The 18,688-nt window shown below is 50.0% G+C and overlaps 2 protein-coding genes across 3 annotated transcripts; both read left to right on the top strand.

The window, feature by feature from the left end:
* Positions 1 to 2,414: 2,414 nt before the first annotated feature.
* Positions 2,415 to 6,694, top strand: Rps5 (ribosomal protein S5). 2 transcript variants are annotated; one of them, XM_051162404.1, is made up of 6 exons: positions 2,415 to 2,572; positions 3,350 to 3,458; positions 5,516 to 5,725; positions 5,822 to 5,950; positions 6,386 to 6,484; positions 6,573 to 6,694. In XM_051162404.1, exons 2-6 carry the CDS (start codon positions 3,351 to 3,353, stop codon positions 6,639 to 6,641), a joined length of 615 nt encoding a protein of 204 aa, XP_051018361.1. In that variant the 5' UTR covers positions 2,415 to 2,572; position 3,350; the 3' UTR covers positions 6,642 to 6,694. The 2 variants fall into 2 exon arrangements, with proteins under 2 accessions (XP_051018361.1, XP_051018360.1); XM_051162403.1 differs by having other exon boundaries at positions 5,441 to 5,725.
* A 1,077-nt stretch (positions 6,695 to 7,771) lies between these two features.
* Rnf225 (ring finger protein 225) lies at positions 7,772 to 8,847 on the top strand. The gene has a single exon (XM_051161975.1). The coding sequence runs from the start codon at positions 7,867 to 7,869 to the stop codon at positions 8,845 to 8,847; it is 981 nt and encodes a 326-aa protein (XP_051017932.1). The 5' UTR covers positions 7,772 to 7,866.
* The last annotated feature ends 9,841 nt before the right edge of the window (positions 8,848 to 18,688 follow it).

Raw genomic sequence — 18,688 nt, 5'->3', positions numbered from 1 at the left:
CCTGAGAGGAAAGGGAGAACCCAAGCGGTTTTCCTAGGACAGGTTGCAGAGAAAGAGAACACAGGTGAAAGCTGAATGAGCCAGAACACTTCTGGCTGGGTTTTTGTTTTTGTTTTTGTTTTTGTTTTTCTGGCTAACTGTTCCTGTTAACTGAAGCATATCAACCCAGGATATGGCTTTCATGCTTAAAAGATCACTCTGACAGGGCTGGAGAGATGGCTCAGCGGTTAAGAGCACTGACTGTTCTTCCAGAGGTCCTGAGTTCAATTCCCCACAACCACATGGTGGCTCACAACCATCTATAATGTGATCTGATACCCTCCTCTGGCCTGCAGATGTACATGCAGGCAGAGCTCTGTACACATAATAATAAAATAATAAATCTTAAAAAAAAAAAATGATCACCCTGACAAAGGCTTGGAACTACAATAGGTCCACACAGTGTAACCACCCGTCATCTAATAAAGACTTTCTATTGCCTTAAGTCCGTGTCCAAGTATTCTTCTCTGGTGGACACCCCACAACAGTGGGGGGGCAGGGCCCAGGCAGGAGCTAGACGCGATGCAGGGCCTCCAGGGTCATTTGGCCTGAAGAAAGTAATGTCAGCCCAGTGTTCTCTGCAAGAATTCTAAAGGTGGGCACAGGAGAAACAGTTCAGTGGTCATTCCTGAAAGGTTCAGCTCCCAGCACCCACCTCAAGAGGCTCACAACCACCTGTAACTCCAGCTGCAGAGGAGCTATCAGCCTTTTCTGGCCTCCTTGGACCCTATGCATGCATGCTTGACTTACACACACACACACACACACACACACACAAAGAATTTTTAGAAGTGTTGGATGTAATGATGCATCCTTTTATTCCCAACTCTAGAGAGGCAGAAACAGGCAGGTTGATGGGTTCAAGGCCAGCCAGGTCTACACAGCATTTGACTTAGCCATGTCTACATAATGGGACTTTTGTCTAAAAATATTAATGACAATTCTAGTGGGTTTTGGCAGGTTTTGTTTTTTGAGCTGGAATCCCATATAGCATAAACGGGCCTGAAAGTCCCCGTGTAGTGGAGGATGGCCCTGAATTCCAGGTCCTCCTGGCTTCTCCTTCCCAAATGCTGGGGTGACAGGTGTGCACCACCAAACGCGGCTTGGGCAAACTGAATTTTATCTGTGGGAATCAACTTCTGCACAGGAGCCCCCACCTGCCCTCCATCACCTAGTAGGTAATTCTCATGAGGTCTATAAAACATCCATTATCAACAATTGTGGTGCAGTGACAGCTTTCAAAGAGAAGTAGGGTGACACCCCTTTGCTCCCCAACATCAACCACAGGCTGGGCACAGCCTTAAACTTTGCAGCCCAGAGACTGGCTAATTGGGTAGGATTCCTGACGTACCCCTTTTCCCACTCTCCACATATACAAGGTATGAACAGAGATGGAGAAGGAAACTATCCCACCAGACTCCCCGAGACGGTTCAGGAAACAACCCCTTCCCAGACTTGACCTGTTCACACAGCCCCTTTTAGAAGTAGCTGGGGAAGAGGACAGAGGCCTGTGTGGGGTGGGAAACTTATTTCTGTAAGGTGTCTATTGCCCATACCGTCTCACACTGGTCAGCCCTTTAATCCCAGCACTTGGGAGACAGAGCTCTGTGAGTTCAAGGCCAGCCTGGTGTACAGAGCTCCAGGGCAGCCGGGCCTACACGGATAAACCCTATCTCCAAACCAAAACAACAGAAACCAGCAAACAAAACAGTCCTGGTAGTAAGTCTGCAGGCAAAGAGTCCCCTTATTGATACCCAATCATCATTGAGATCCCAGATAAAGGCGTCACCCCAGAGATTCCCCCCACTCCCACCCCCACCCCAAGCTCTCATCCCGCCCACCCTCCAGAACTCCGCTCGAAGTATCCCGCCTTTGGAGAGTCACGCTGTTGCTGGCTAGAGATCGGAATCTAGAATGGACCTAGGGGGTAAGGGGGGAGGTGGGGGGAGCCAGACAAGAGTAGCCAAAGAGGTTAAGAGGAAGTGATCCCACACCGGAAACCTGAGATCAGCAGAGAAAGGCTGGCCCGGAGGGTTAAGGGTGGGGCTGGTACTGGATCAGTGGTGACCACCGGACCTGACTGCTATTTTGGCGAGAAACAGTGAGCCGAGCTGGCTGCTTTAGCTAGGAACCCACAGCCTGTAGCACCTCGGTGTCGCAGCCTAACTGCTGTGAGCGTGGGCTGAACGCCTGTTCTACTCAGATATGGCGGCGTTCGCTTTGCGGCCGTTTGTGTGCACACGCAGCGACTCGCAAGCCTGGCAAAGTACTTCAGACATCCGCCCGAAGACGGCTGTGGCGCTGTTTCTGAAAGTGCGCATGCTCTGCAAGGCTCAAAGGGCGCCGGTCATCCTAGCTCTGGATTGGTCCACGGGCATGCCTGTTCCTCTGCGCGTGCGTCCCGGCCTCTGACCCGGAAGTTCTCGCTTCGCTTAAAAGCGCTGGCCTGCTGCGCGCGGCCTCTTCCTGTCTGTCCCCGGACGGCGCGTGGTCCACGCCGAGCGACCGAGAGAAGCCCGGTCTGCGCCCTCAGGTGAGGCTGCGGAGTGGCGCGGCGTTCAGAAGGGTGACCTTTACTGTTCTAAGGGACATCTGGGGGTGCTGGGGGCGGGACGCGAGGCCTGGGCCCCCCATCAGCTCTTCTCTCCGGAAAGAGGAGTCTAGGAAACTCGGCACGGGCCGAGTTACTCTTTCCGCCTCCTGTTTGCACAGTGTTGACTTCATACTTTGACACTCAAGGAATCTGGGGAGTCGCTTGAATTCTTGGGTTACAGACCGCGATCGGAAATCTAGGTTCACGTAGTTTTGTGAGGACCCTTTTGTCCTGTACACGACTCCATCCGGATAACAACCCCTAGTTTCTCCACTGAGCCAGGCGAGGATGGAAACATTGGCATTGATTGTTTTTCCCGATCTATTCTCTGGTCCTTACCGTATTTTTCTTGCTGGGACGTTAAAAGCAGCCAGTTGGTTTCCCCAGGATGGACGCGTTATAAATGTACCGTGGGAGTTAGATGAGGGACAGGTGCCGATGGGTATTTGCATGGCTTCATGTGTTCCGTGGACCAGCTGTTTAGCTTGGTGGACGGCTGGGTCTTAGACTTTGGAGTCCCAAGGAAAGTGCAGGTGATGGCTGGACACTTTCCTATAGGCTTAGGGGGGTGCTCAAAGCTTTCCAGCCCCACCCCGCCCGCCCTTAATGTCTTCAGTTTGCCACAAAGTGACAGTAACGCATAGAGACTTTGGGGTGAGTATGACTGCTCCCCAGAATGGCAATAACTGCATTCTTGGCCCGTTATCCTGTCCCTAGAATGACTGAGTGGGAGACAGCCACACCAGCGGTGGCAGAGACCCCGGACATCAAACTCTTCGGCAAATGGAGCACTGACGATGTGCAGATCAACGACATTTCTCTACAGGTAAAAGGAGCTTGGTGGTTGGTCTGTCTGGCTATTGATTGTATTGATTGGGGGAGCAAGTGTGAATTCTTCCAATTCAGAAAAGGACACTTAACACCTAGGTTTAAACCATTTGGTGATTAAGACAGGTAAAAGAGCAATGACTAGACAGCCACACCCATGCCTTATTACAACCTGCACTGAAAGTTGTTACAGTGTCTTGCTTCCCCCCCCCCCCCCTTCTGAATACAGAGTTTCAATATGGAACCCTTGCTGGCTCAGAAACCCTACTGCCTCTGTCTCCCAAGTGCAGGGATTAAAAGCATGTACCTCTGCAACTGGTTTGGTATCGTTTTTTCACTTGTAGATTCAGTTAGCAGATACCTGTTAAGAAGACTGCTTTCACCAACTGCATGGCGTTGGCGCCCTTTTCAAAGTTGGTGGGCTGCTGCTATGGCTGCAGCCAGAGGATTTTGAGTATGAGGCCAGTTGGACCTACATAGTGAGATGTTTCTACTGTGTCGCGCTCCCTGCCCCAAAGTGTCAGTGGGCCGTGGGTGAGTGAGTGCTGTTTTATGGCTGTATAGGTAGAGGTACAAAAGTGGTTGAACTGTGTTTGCTTTCGTCCTCACATCCCCTTTTGAGGCAGTTTTATATCTGAGGCTGGCCTGAAACCCTGTGGGAAAGCTGATCCTCTGTGTTCTGCCTCCTGAGTGCTGAGATTGAAAATGTATATCACCGCTGGGCGTGGTGGCGCACGCCTTTAATCCCAGCACTCGGGAGGCAGAGGCAGGCGGATCACTGTGAGTTCGAGGCCAGCCTGGTCTACAATGTAAGTCCAGGATGGCCAAGGCTACACAGAAAAACCCTGTCTCAAAAAAAAAAAAAACACAAACAAACAAACAAAAGAAAATGTATATCACCGCACCTGGTTTTACTCACTGCTGGAAATTGAACCCAAGGCTTTGTACACAGCAAGCACCCCATCAATTCAGCTTTATCTTTAGGGCTAGTTGTCACTTGTTCAGGGGATTTAAAGTATGTCTGTTACTTCTAAAGATAACACAGAATGGGCCTGTGGGGTTGTCCTGCTTGTAAAGGCAGTTGCCACCAGGCCTGACAACATAAATTTAACCCTTGGAATCCACAGGTAGGTGAGAATTGACATTTGCAGGTTGTGCCCTGACTTGCATGTGTGCATGAAATGAAGAAAAGGATACAATAGGACCTAGGCATTGTATTTAAAGGATATTCAGTCCTGTCTGATGGGTCTTTGCTTTGGGAGTTTGTTTGGGGAGCTTTGCGATCTTTACCATGTTAGAGATTGAACCCAGAGCTTTTCATCTAGTAGGCCAACACAGTGCCACTAAACTTTGATGTTGTACATATCTGGGTGAGATGGTAAATGTGGTTTGTCACATAGGTCACAGTGAATCAATCTTGATTCACCCTGTAGTCCAGAATCTACCAAGTGTCCTACAGTACACAGGACAGCCCTCCCCTCACTGAGGATTGTCTGGTCCAGTGTCCATAGTATTTGAATCCGTGGCTCATGCCTTTAAGCCCAACATAGTGACACTCTGTCTCAATTTCTGTTTTATTTAAATAAACTGTCCGTAGTAAGATTTCTGAATGCCTTTCATATACATTGATGTTTTGTCTGTGAGGTTGTCAAGTCTGCATAAGTTACAGACAGTTGTGAGTTGCTATGTGGTTGCTGGGAATTGAACCTGGCTCTTTAAGAATACTTGTGAAAGTAAAATCTGGAACCAAACCCCTTGCTTCCATGTTAAGGAAAGCTAGCTCTCTGCTCCCCTCTTTCTCTTGGCAAGGTCTCACTGTGTACCCCTGGCTGTCCAGAAACTCAATATCTAGACCAGCCTGGTCTTGAACTGCTAGAGACCCTCTTGTCTGGTCCCAAGTGTTGGGATACAGAAGTGTGTGTCTGTCTGTACCGGTCGCTGATTCGGTTTTATTTTCTCAAGTCTCGTGTACCTTCACAGCAGAGTCTCCTGATCCTGTCTGAGGCTGGTCTGACTCCTAACTGCTCCTTCATGTTCCTCTCCTTAACACCCCAGGATTACATTGCTGTGAAGGAGAAGTATGCCAAGTACCTGCCCCACAGTGCAGGGCGCTATGCCGCCAAGCGTTTCCGCAAAGCGCAGTGCCCCATCGTGGAGCGCCTCACTAACTCCATGATGATGCACGGTCGGAACAACGGCAAGAAGCTCATGACTGTGCGGATTGTCAAGCATGCCTTTGAGATCATCCACCTGCTCACTGGTGAGGTAAGGTGTTGCCATCACCTGTGACACTGCCACCTTGTTTAGGGTTGAGGCAGTTTGGATTGGAGGGGAGGCTCATGGTCCCCTTTTCTCTGCTAGAACCCTCTGCAGGTCCTGGTGAATGCCATCATCAACAGTGGCCCCCGGGAAGACTCAACACGCATTGGGCGAGCCGGGACGGTGAGACGGCAGGCTGTGGATGTGTCCCCACTGCGCCGAGTGAATCAGGTGGGCCAGAGGCTTGTGAAGGGGCGAGGCAGGAACCACCTACAGGAGTGGGCGGAGTTCTGTCTTTCCTGTTTTACTGGGAGCCTCACTTCCTCCAGGAAACCTTCCTGGATTTCCACCCTGTGAGGCAGATGGGGCTACAGCCAACTTCCCTGGTCTGGTTCATCTCATCCCTAGTATATACTTTTACAAAAAGATTTTCCCCCATTTATGGGTCTGCTGAGTAGTGGCACATACTTGTAGTTTTAGCTACTTGAGAGGCACATAATAACTGAGCACCACACTGAGGGCAGTTCTTAAGTCTCCTGTTAGTGGGGGCCCGTGTATCTTCGGGTGGGCAGCATGTCGTGAGTGGCTGATACCTACTGAGGTGGTTCCAGATCACTGGGAAGGCTGGGACCCTCTGGAGGCCTGAGCCTTGCCTTTCTTTTCTAGGCCATCTGGCTGCTGTGCACAGGTGCTCGTGAGGCTGCTTTCCGGAACATCAAGACCATTGCTGAGTGCCTTGCAGATGAGCTCATCAATGCTGCCAAGGTGGGTCTGGGCACACACACACATGGTCGGGTTTGGCGTCTGGGGGTGTCCAGCATTCTGATCTAACCATAACCACATGTCCTTGCAGGGCTCCTCTAACTCCTACGCCATCAAGAAGAAAGATGAATTGGAGCGTGTGGCCAAGTCGAACCGCTGATTTCCCAGCTGCTGCCTAATAAATAAACTGTGCCCTTTTGGACAGTTCCACCACCCTTGTGATTGTCATTGTGGGGCGAGGGTGCTGGCCATACGGGGTGCTTACCTTCCTGACAGTATTGGCTCTTGAGACTTGTATTTTCCTGGCAAACATCATGCTGGTGTGTGGCACCTCAGAACTAGTGCTGTCATGGGGTGTTAGCCCAATGCCCAGGAGTGACCCAGCAAGTATTGGGGATGAGGAGTGTGGACTGCTCCTAACCTACTGCTTGTTGGTCTAGCCAGGGCCAGGGCTGAGATGCTGAAGCCGGGAGTGCTTACAACTGCCTAGAGCTTGTGTCAAATAGCCCTGGCGTTGGAAGGTATGATGGATCCAGTTTGCTCACTCTCATAGTGTGGCTTTGTACAGGCTTCACGTGCCACAGGGAGCACAATAGTGGAGGTTTGGAAGAGTGATCCATAGCTCTTGGCATTAACTTCAGCCATCATCTGGTATATATCAAACTGTGTTCATCCTGGTAGGAGGGCTTGGGGGCGGAGCAGGTAGCAAGGCAGGTTTGACGGGTATGTGGGAACCAGGAAAGGGTTGGCCCAAGGTCAGGTGCACTCCTTCAGGGAGGAGCACTTGCCTGCCTGGTAGCAGCCTAGCTAGAAATTGGGGTCAGAACGGGAGAGACTACGCTCCTGCAGTGACAGGTAGGTTCTCTGCACACTGGTTAGAATGGGTCATCTCTATCTGGGGAGTTTGGTCGCACAGCCTAGTTTCCTACTTTGCTTCTCAGCTATTCTGTGCCTTTTTTAGGGGGAGGGAGGGAGTTAGGTCTAGGTGAATGCTCCCTAGGAATCTCCCCAGAGATACCTTTGAAGCTGCTTCAGTCTTTTTTTTTTTTTTTTTTTTTTTTTCCTCTCTCTTCCTTCGAGACGGGGTCTCTGTGTAGCTTTGGCTGTCCTGGAGTCACTTTGTAGACCAGGCTGCCTCTGCCTCTGCCTCTCGAGCGCTGGGATTAAAGGCGTGCGCCACCACCGCCCAACTAGCTGCTTCAGTCTTAATGCTCATTTTGTCTCTAGATCTTTGGGGACAGTGGGTCCACCACAGTCTCCATGCCTTCCCTTTGCCTCCTTGGACCTACTCCCCACAGCTTCATTCCCGCTCCTCTGAAATCTTGTCAATCTGCCACAACCTTTAGGTCCCTACCTGAGGTCTTCATCCCTTAGGTCCAATCTGGATGCCGTGTCCTCGGTTGCCCTGGCTTCGTCGCCACCGAGCCTCTCAGAGCTCCAGCCCCGGCTCCCCAGGTGCCCTCTCCGCACCTAGCTCCCCTAGCAGAGGCGAAGAGGACGCAGAAGAGGACGAGGGTGATGGCACCCCTGTCTCAGGCCCCATCCTGCCTCCGGCATCCCCCATGGAATGTCTTATCTGTGTGTCACCCTTCGACGGAGTTTTCAAGCTGCCTAAACGCTTGGACTGCGGCCACATCTTCTGTCTCGAGTGCCTAGCACGCCTGTCGCTGGCTACTGCGGGCGGCGGCGACGCAGTGGCTTGTCCCATGTGCCGCGCGCCCACACGCTTGGCCCCACGCCGGGGGCTGCCCGCTCTGCCCACGCAGCCGGGTTTGCTGCCTCGCGACGCGTGTGCGTCGGCGCCACGCCAGGGCTCCGTGCGCTTCGACCGCCGTCGGGGGCTCTTGTACCTGCGGCCACCACCGCCGTCTCCTGGGCCACGCAAGAGCCGCACGGTGCGCGCCCCGCCGCCTCCACCCCCGCTGCGCCTCGGCCGCCCGCTGTCGCGTCGCCTGTCCCTGAGCAGTCCAGCGTGGGCTTTCAACGCAGCAGTGGCACTGGCCGTGCTGGTGGCTGCGGGCCTCATAGTCTCTGGTGTCTACATCTTCTTCCTCATCCCTCATGTCACGACCTCCGCACGGCCTCAGGTCGTGGCGCTGGCCCCTGAAAATAGCTTCTGGGTCCCACCACGGCCCACGCCAGTGGCACCCTGGACCCACGCATGGACACCGCGCCCTACAAAGCCTGACCTGGACCTGGACGATGCTCTCCCAGAGGATAAAAAGAACACACCGGAGCTTAAGGAGGCTGCCAAGAATCCAGAAGAGACTCAGGAGATCCCGGGTACACCACCGGCTCAAGCTCCGAAGGCAGAGTCTGAGCTTGGCTGGAACCGGAAGGTACGAGCTGATGGGAAGAGAGTGTAACTGGTGTAACTGCAGCAATAAATGCCTCTGTGCTACAGGCCCGGGGACTTCTGTGTCATCCTGGAGGGCATTAACAGAATGCATACTAAAACGCCTATTTCTCAGATTGAGGACTGGAAAGACACGAACTCTCTAACCACTGTAGTCATTGCACAAGAATCCTCTGAGAACATCTCTGATCGCCGTGGCCATCCAGTTGAAGGTACCCTCGCCATGACCTTAGTGAGGAGCCTACTGCTGTTTACTTCTGACCGGCATACCTGTGTAGTTGAAGTACACCTGATGCTCATCTCTGTGGAAGTCCAGCTGGCCTCTCCCCCAGTGTTATCTCCTACACAGGACTCTGTTAGGGTACCATAGCCTTGATCTTGATGGAATGCTGGTGGAGATGTTCCTGGTTAGCTCTGGGAACTGAAGGGTCTGGCCCATTCATCCTTTGGGCTCACCTCAGGGACCTGGGGCCCCCCATCTTTGGAGCACAAAACTGCTGTTACTGTGCTGATCACGCGTCTTGCTTCCCACATCACCACCTGCCCATCTGACCAGGATTCCAACTTGGAGTGTCAGGTGTGGTCTGGCTAGGGTTAGGGAGGGCCCTGACTCCTGAAGACTGACTCCCATTTGGGAATTAAATCCCAAACTGGTCTGGGGACCTTGACTTCTCTTCTGGGCTTTGGTTCCTTCCTTCCTTTCTTTCTTTTTTATTTTTTCTTTGTTTTGTTTTGTTTTAAGACAGGGTTTTTCTGTGTAGTCTTGGCTCTCCTAGAACTCTCTTTGTAAACCAGACTTGCCTCAAACTCCGAGATCTGCCAGCCTCTGCTTCCCAAGTGATGGGATTAAAGGCCTGAGCCACCACGCCCGGCTCTGGGCTTTGGTTTCTGGGTCCTACTCAATGCGTTGTGGAACAGTTGTGGTCACCGTGGCTTAGAGAGCCAAGGCTCCCCTGTAGGTCAGATGAAACATTCAATAGGGTGAGGTTCAGGCCCTCTGTCACTAACATGAGAGATACCAGTCCTGTCTGCAATTGAACCCCATTATCCCCACTTTTCTCCCTCCTCTGGGGCTCCATCAGCTCTGCCCAGCCTGCCTTCTGTCTCAACTAAAGTCTAAGCCTTTCCAGTGTTCACCTCTATGGAAGGAGGCTTCTGTCTTCCTCCCAAATGCCTTCCTGTCTTAGACAGAATCGGAGGAAGGCAGTTAATTCAGTGCGTAAGCTGACCACAGGCCTCTGAAACCCAATGTCCTACCTCACCTGACCTGAGACGCTGTGTGTTAAGGGTGGGCAGCATTTTCCAGAATGAAATGTGACTTCTATGTGTCCGGAGGCTCCTGCGTGGTTTATTTACATGTGTCGTGTGTGTGTCCTCAACAACCAAGCTGTCAGTTGATACAGAACAGTTGCAGGGCATGATAGCATCAGGGATGACTAAGAAGCAGTCTGGGAATGCCCATGGGCGCTCTAAGCCTGTAAGCTCCCAGCTGCCATGGGCCCCGGCATGCCTCTGAGAGCAACTCAGCTGCTTCTTCCAGGTAGGAAGGCAGCAGAAGAACCTCAAGGAGCCCAAGGGTGTGTCTTCCCAGACCAGTTCTTGGTTCACACTCAGGTGTCAACGTCATGCACAGGGGCTGGAATCAGTGCACTGGATCACTGGGGACCACTGCTCACAGACTGATCAGCTGTAGCAGAGTAAGTGTTCTGTGTGATTTTTCTCTGGCTACTGTAACAATTTACCCCCTAACTCTATGTCTATTTGTGGGTGGGGTGGGGTGGGGTGGAGACAAGTTTTCTCTGTGTATCCTTTGGCTGTCCTGAACTCGCTTTGTAGACCAGGCTGGCCTCAACCTCAAAGAGATCCTCCTGCCCCTGCCTCCCAAGTGCTGGCTTAGAGGTATGTACCACCACACCCGGCTCCCAACTCCATGTCTTAGGACCACACACATTACCTCACAGTTCTGCGCTCCAGAAGCCTAAGATCCTATCATGGGGCTGAAACTGAGGTGCCTAAGGGTGGCGGTACAGGACTGTAATCCCAGCATTTGGGAGGTGGCGGCCGGAAGGCCAGAAGTTGAAGGCCACTCAGCTACACAGTGAGTCTGAGGCCAGCCTGGTTACAGGAGATCCTGTTGAAAATTAAAAACCAGTAATCAATCAATAAAGTTGGGGAGCCATTAATCCCAGGTCCTCCTAAAGACTCTGGGAGAATCTATTTCTTAGCTTTTCCAGCTTCTAGACTGACTTCTTGGCTTGTGGCTCCCTTAAAGCCAGCAACCCATCTCCAAATTTCCTTGACCCTGTGACTATCTTCTTTTGTCTTTTGTTTTGTTTTTTTGAGACAGGGTTTCTCTGTATAGCCTTGACAGTCCTGGCTAGCCTCGAACTCACAGAGATCTGCCTGCCTCTGTCTCCCAGAGTGCTGGAAATACAGGCATGCGTCACCATGCCTGGCTTGGGGATATCTTTTTGCGGGGGATGGGGGGGAGAATATCTTCTTTTACATATAAAAACTTTAGGAGCCGAGGTAGAGGCAGACAGATCTCCATGAGTTCAAGGCCAGCCTGGTCTACAAATGAGTCCAGGACAGTCAGGGCTGTTATACAGAGAAACCCTGTCTCAACACCTCCCCCCCAAAAAAAAAAAACCAAAAACAAAACTTTAGGAGTCATCTGCATACAGTTTTGTCATTTTGGTTTGGGTTTTGCTTTTTCAGGACAGGATTTCTCTGTGTACTGGCTACTGTAACAATTTACCCCCTAACTCTGTGTCTATTTGTGGGTGGGGTGGGGTGTGGAGACAAGTTTTCTCTGTGTATCCTTGGCTGTCCTAGACTTGCATTGTAGACCAGGCTGGCCTTGAACTCACATCGATCCGCCTGCCTCTGCCTCCTGAGTGCCTGTATTTATTTTTTTAATTTTTAAAAATTATGTATTTGTGTGCGTGTGTATGTGTCTATGTATGTGCCCAAAGAGGTGATAGAAGTCTGTTCCCTGAAGCTGGAGTTCCAGACAGTTGTGAGCCCCTGAATTTATTTGTTTTTGAGATTGGGTTTCTTTATGTAGCTACGGTTGTCCTGAAACTCACTCTGTAGACCAGGCTGGCCTTGAACTCAGAGATCCGCTTGCCTCTGCCTCCTTAGTGCTGGGATTAAAGGCGTGCACTAACAAACCCAGGCTTGAATTCTTATTTTAAAGACAGTTTCTGGGTTTCCTAGGCTGTCCTTGTTGGACTTGGGATCGCGTCAGCTTTCTGGGTAGCTCGGGTTACAGGCCTGCCCACCAGTCACTGTCTCCCAGTTCTAGATCCTTCATCACAACTGCAAAGTCTCTTCTTCAGCCACATAAGGTATAGTACAAGGTTTAGGATGTGGGTGCTTTTACAGGCCACACTATTCAGCCCACTCAGTGAGGGATCAGGTCTCAGAAATGGCACCCCCTCTTCCTCGCCCTGCCTTCCTTCATCCCAACCTGGGTAAGTAGGGATAGTAAGAGTAGACTTGGTCTGGGTCCTCGTTGGTAAAGTCAAGATAGGGCCTCTCTTTGGGAACTCAAAACTGCCGTTGCTATGGCGATGTTGCACGTGCCTAAGGGGCTAGGCATTTATTCCTCACAGTAATAAGAATGCAGGCTCAGGGCTGGAGAGATGGCTCAGTGGTTAAGAATCCTGTCTGCTCTTCCAAAGGACCCGGATTCAATTCCCAGCACCCACATGGCAGCTCACAACTGTCTATAACTCTAGTTCTAGGTGATCTGACATCCCGACACCAATGCACATAAAATTTTAAAAATACAATATTTAAAAATAAGAGTGCAGGCTCAACTAAATATGATGACCAATCAGGGACCTGAGAGCAGTGTTGCTGTTCCGACTGGAGTCCCTTCATGACTGGTCTCTGGATTTTGGAGGGTGGGGTGGGGTAGAGGTTGCCAGACCCTGGAAGAAGCAGAGGTGAGCAGCAGTCCAAATGCTAAGCCGTCATGTGCAGATGCTCACTGGCTTGTGAAACCTTCTCCTGTCCACATGGTGGAGGGCTGGTACACGCGGAGTAGTTCATGTTTGAACTCAGAGCAGATAATTATGAATACAGTGTAACGCACATTTGAGACACAGTGACAGGACCATGAGTAAATTAAAATGTGGTTAAATTTGAACACAATTAAGAGTAAAGAACAGCTGAGTGTGGTGGCGCAGGCCTTTAATCCCAGCACTCGGGAGGCAGAGGCAGGCAGATCGATGTGAGTTCGAGGCCAGCCTGGTCTACAAAGTGAGTCGAGGACAGCCAAGGCTACACGGAGAGACCCTGTTTCAGAAGGAAAAAAACAGTAAAGAGCAAACCAGGCATGATGATATGGGCCTTCAATCCCATAACTTGGGAGGCAGAGGCAGGCAGATCGCTGTGAGTTCGAGGCTAGCCGGGTCTACAAAATGAGTCCAGGACAGTCAGGGCAAGTGAAGAGGCTGGTGAGATACCCTAATCTCAAATTCAGAGATCCACCTGCCGTTGTCTCCAAAGTGTTGGCATTAAAACAAGTGCCACTAGGCCTGACCTGATATTACTCTTTTTTCTTTCTATTACTATTAATTAATTTATTTATTCACTTTACATCCTGATTGCAGCCCCCACCCTCCTCCCAGTCCCACCCTCACACACACACACACACACCATTCCTCTCTCTCCTTCTCTTCAGAGAAAAGGAGGTCCCACATAGGTACCAACCTACCCTAGCACAGCAAGTGACAGCAAGACTAAGCATTCTCTCCCACTGAGGCCAGACAAGGCAGCCCAGCTATGGGAACGGGATCTAAAGGCAGGCAACAGAGTCAGAGACAGCCCCATCTCCAATTGTTAGGGGACCCACATGATGACCAAGCTGCACATCTGCTACATATGTGTGCAGAACCTATGCCCAGCCCATACATGCTCTTTGGTTGGTGTTTCAGTCTCTGCGAACCCCCATGAGCCCAGGTTAGCTGACTCTGTAGGTTTTCTTGTGGTGTCTTCTAGCTCCCTCAATCCTTCCTCCCACTCTCCCACAGGACTTCCAAGCCCATCTATTATTTGGCTGTGGGTCTCTGCATCTGTTTCCATCAGCTGCCAGATAAAGCCTCTCAGAAGACAATTCTTCTAGGCTTCTGTCTGAAAGCATAGTAGAGTGTCATTAATAGTGTCAAGAATTGGCTCTTTCCCATAGGCTGGGTCTCAATTGGTCAGTCACTGGTTTGATATTCCCTCAATCTCTGGTCCATCTTTATCCCTGCTCATCTTGTAGGCAGAACAAATTTGGGTTGTGGGTGGGTTGGTGTCCCCCTCCCTCTACTGGGAGGCTCACCTAGCTACAGGAAGTAGTCACTTCAGGCTCCATATCGCCCCTACTAGGAGTCTCAGCTAGAGTCATCCCCATAGACTCCTAGGAGCTTCGCCCATACCAAGTCTCCAGCTAGTCCCATAGACACACACACACACACACACACACACACACACACACACACACACCAATTTCTAACCCTCTCTATTTCACCTACTCTCCCCACATCTGATCCCCACCTCCATTCCCCTCCCTATCCCCTCTCCCACCCAGTTCCCTCCCTCCATCCACTCCCAATGTCTATTTTATTCCCCTTCTGAGTGAGATTCAGACATCCTCCCTTGGACCCTCCATGTTACTTAGCTTCTTTGGGTCTGTGGATTGTAGTGTGGTCCTCCTGTACTTTATGGGTAATATCCACTTATAAGTGAGTATATACCATTCGTGTCTTTCTGGGTCTGGGTTCCCTCACTCAGGATGATATTTTCTAGTTCCATCCATTTGCCTGCAAATTTCATGATTTCCTTGTTTTTAATAGCTGAGTAGTATTCCACTGTGTAAATGTACCACAGTGTCTTTATTCTTTTTTTTTTTTTTTTTTGGTTGAGGGACATCTGGGTTGTCTCCAGATTCTGGCTATTATGAATAAAGCTGCTATGACTATAGTTGAGCAAGTGTCCTTGTGGTATGGTGGAGCATCTTTTGGGTATATGCCCAGGGGTGATATAGGTGGGTCTTGAGGTAGAACTATTGCCAGTTTTCTGAGAAATCACCAGATTGATTTCCACAGTAATTGTACAAGTCCGTACTCCCTTCAACAATGGAGGGCGTTCCTCTTTCTCTATCTACATCCTCCACACCGTGTGCTGTCACTTGAGTTTTTGATCTTAGCCATTCTGATGGAATCTCAGAGTCATTTTGATTTGCATTTCCCCGATGACTAAGGACACTGAGCATTTCTTTAAGTGTTTCTCAGCCATTAGAGATTCCTCTGTTGCCAGGCATGGTGGCACACGCCAGTAATCCCTGCACTCGGGAGGCAGAGGCAGGCGGATCGCTGTGAGTTCGAGGCCAGCCTGGTCTACAAAGTGAGTCCAGGATGGCCAAGGCTACACAGAGAAACCCTGTCTCGAAAAACCAAAAAAAAAAAAAAAAAAAAAGAATTTTCTGTTTAGCTCTGTACCCCACATTTTTTGTATCCTACTTCTTGTTTTGTTTTGTTCTTTTATTTTTTCGAGACAGGGTTTCTGTGTGTAGCCTTGGCTCTCCTAGACTCGCTTTGTAGACCAGGCTGGCCTCGAACTCACAACGTTCCGCCTGCCTCTACCTCCCGAGTGCTGTGACTAAAGGCGTGCGCCACCACGCCCAGCTTGTATCCTACTTCTTATTTAGGTTATTTGGTTTGTCAGTGTTTAACTTCTTGAGTTCTTTATATATTGGATATTAATCCTGTGGGTTGTTTTTTGTTTGTTTTTAGTTTTTAGAGATTGTGTGTGTGTGTGTGTGTGTGTGTGTGTGTGTGTGTGTGTGTGTGTGTGTAGCCCTGGTTGTTCTGGAACTCACTCTGTGAACTAGGCTTGCCTGAAATTTCACAGAGACCCACCTGCTGGGATTAAAGGCATTGGCTGCCACCACGCAGCTGTCCAATATTAGCTCCTAACGCCGTCCAAGGCATCATCTCAAAACCTAGCAGCTTAGTGTCCATCATCTCACAGTCTACATGTTTTATCCTCTGGATCAACTCACACAGCGTGGTTCTAACTGGCTTCACAGGTTGCTGTTAAGAACTCCTCAGGAACAGCAGACATTTAAAGACTCCACAGCAGGGGAGGATTCCTGTTCCTGCAGGGCTATCAGCAGAAACCCTCGGTTTCTCTCGCATCAGCCTGCCCACAGGGCTGCCAGTGCATGCTCCCCACAAGCCAGCTGGCTTCCTTCCAAACCAGTGAGCCAAGAGAACAGGGCAGAAGAAAAAAAAAAAAAAAAAAAAAAAACCCCACATTTTAGACTCCATCTTGAAGTCACACTTTACCATTTTCCCAATATATTTCTAGAGATATAAGGCCTGGGCCAGGAGCCGGGTGTAGTGGCGCACCAGAAAAACAAAACAACAACAAAAACAAACAAACAAAAGACCTGAGCCAGGAGCTGGGCATGGTGGCGCACCAGAAAAACAAACAACAAACAAACAAACAAAAAAAACCCCACAAACAACAACAACAAAAAGACCTGGGCCAGGATCTATCTTGCAACCTGGTTGAGTCACTGTGGGCCTGCCATCTGCACCACTGAGTCAACTGGTCACCTATGTCAGCCAGGGCCTGTACGCCATTGTGCAGTAAAGGGTTGACTTAGCAAGCCTGGATTGCTCAAACCCTGCACATTCCAGAGGGATCTGGCCCTTCTTTCCCATGATTCTGGGAGATCATCACTAAACCTTGGAATATCCCGACTGGTGAATCTTGTGTACCTGGTGGTCTACGCCGACAATTTTTTTTTTTTTTTTTTTTTTTTTTTTTTGGTTTTTTCGAGACAGGGTTTCTCTGTGGAACCCTGGCTGTCCTGGACCCACTTTGTAGACCAGGCTGGCCTCGAACTCACAGCGATCCGCCTGCCTCTGCCTCCCGAGTGCTGGGATTAAAGGCATGCGCCACCACGCCCGGCTGTCCGACAATATTATTTATAGCGGGAGCCTTAGGCCACACTGTCAGATCGATCTCTATGGCAACTGGAGCCTAAGCTCATTAAGGGGGCGGGTGCTATATGTTTTTGTTGCTTTTTTTTTTCCAAATAAAAACTCCGGATGTGGCCAAGGCTAGGGTGAGGTTCTCTTGTTTGGCAACAGTGACATAAACTTTTCCTGGGAAAGGAACAAATGTCTGTGCACCCCAGACATAGCCACCATGCCCGGCCTCAATGTCTTTTTATTTATTTATTTATTGAAGGTTTATTTAATTTAAAGTGTGTTTGGGGGCGGTGTCTGTGTGTCTATGTATTCAGGTGCTGCCACACAGGTGAATTGGGTCCTCTTGAAAAAAGCAGCGCGCCGGGAGTGGTGGCACAAGCCTGTAATCCCAGCACCTGGGAGGCAGAGGCAGGTGGATCTCTGTGAGTTCAGGGCCACCCTGGTCTACAAAGCAAGTCTAGGACAGCCAAGGCTACACAGAGAAACCCTGTCTCGAAAAACCAAAAAAGAAGAAGATGGAGGGGGAGGAGGAATAAAGAGAAAGAAAGAAAGAAAGAAAGAAAGAAAGAAAGAAAGAAAGAAAGAAAGAAAGAAAATAGCAGCAAGAGGGGCTGGAGAGATGGCTCAGTAATTAAGAGCACTGGCTGCTCTTCTGGGAACTCTTTTGGTTCCCAGCACCCATGACAACTGCCTGTGAACCCAGCTCCAGGGAATCCAACACCCTCTTCTGGCCTCTGTAGGCACCCATACACATGTGGTACACACATACACATAAATTAAAGTCTTAAACTGTTAAAAAAAAAAAAAGAGACACCAAATAGTAGCCAGACTCTGAGATCCCCTTCCTAGAGGTCTAAGAGAAAAGTAACGTAAGAATACGCACGGGCCCAGCATACTTCCTCTGTGTTCCGTGCTGCTACCGGCTGCCATGGGCAAGGAAGTCCGTTTGCAGTGGTATCTATGACTGCAGACTCATAACTGAGAATGAGAGACATTGAAGGCTCCTGTGACAACCTTTCCTTCCACCTCACCTGCAAGAAGACAAAACAAGAAAGAGAGAGAGAAAGAAAGGAAGAAAGAAGAGAGAGAAAAGGAAACAGTCTGGACAGGAAACCGTTCAAGAGAGTCCTTAAAAGCTGTGATAAGCCGGGCGTGGTGGCGCACGCCTTTAGTCGCAGCACTCGGGAGGCAGAGGCAGGCGGGTCGCTGTGAGTTCGAGGCCAGCCTGGTCTACAAAGTGAGTCCAGGACAACCAAGGCTACACAGAGAAACCCTGTCTCGAAAAACCAAAAAAAAAAAAAAAAAGCTGTGATAAGAGGCCAGAGATAATGGCTCAGCAGTTAGAAGCACTGGCTGCTCTTCCAGAGGACCCACCCAACGTCAATTCCCAGCACCCGCAAGGCAGCTCACAACTGTCTGTAACTCCAGTTCCGGCGAATCCGACACCATCACATAGACATACACACAGGCAAAAACACCAATACACATAAAACAAATGAATACATAAATAAATCTTTTCTTTTTTTTTACTTTTGAACATTGTGATAAAGATGCTGACTTAAAGCTCTGCCCAATTGGTGGCTTCTTGGGGCAGGGGTGGGAAAGAACTCAGCTATCTTTAAGGGGCTGGCCTGTGAGTATATGGGCAACACAATGGATTTGGTGGGTTTTTTTTTCCCTTCCTTTTTGGGGGTGGAGTGGGGGAGAGGACAAGGGTGTAAGGGTGGACCTGGAAGGAATAGAAAATAAGTAGGATTGGGATGCATTGTATAAAATTCCAAAATAGTCAATAAAAATATTGAGATTTTTTTGAGCCGGGCGTGGTGGCACACGCCTTTAATCCCAGCACTCGGG

The sequence above is a fragment of the Acomys russatus genome, chromosome 19 (assembly GCF_903995435.1).
Source record: "Acomys russatus chromosome 19, mAcoRus1.1, whole genome shotgun sequence".
In the NCBI taxonomy this organism is placed as follows: domain Eukaryota; kingdom Metazoa; phylum Chordata; class Mammalia; order Rodentia; family Muridae; genus Acomys; species Acomys russatus.
This window is presented reverse-complemented; position numbering and strand designations above follow the sequence as displayed.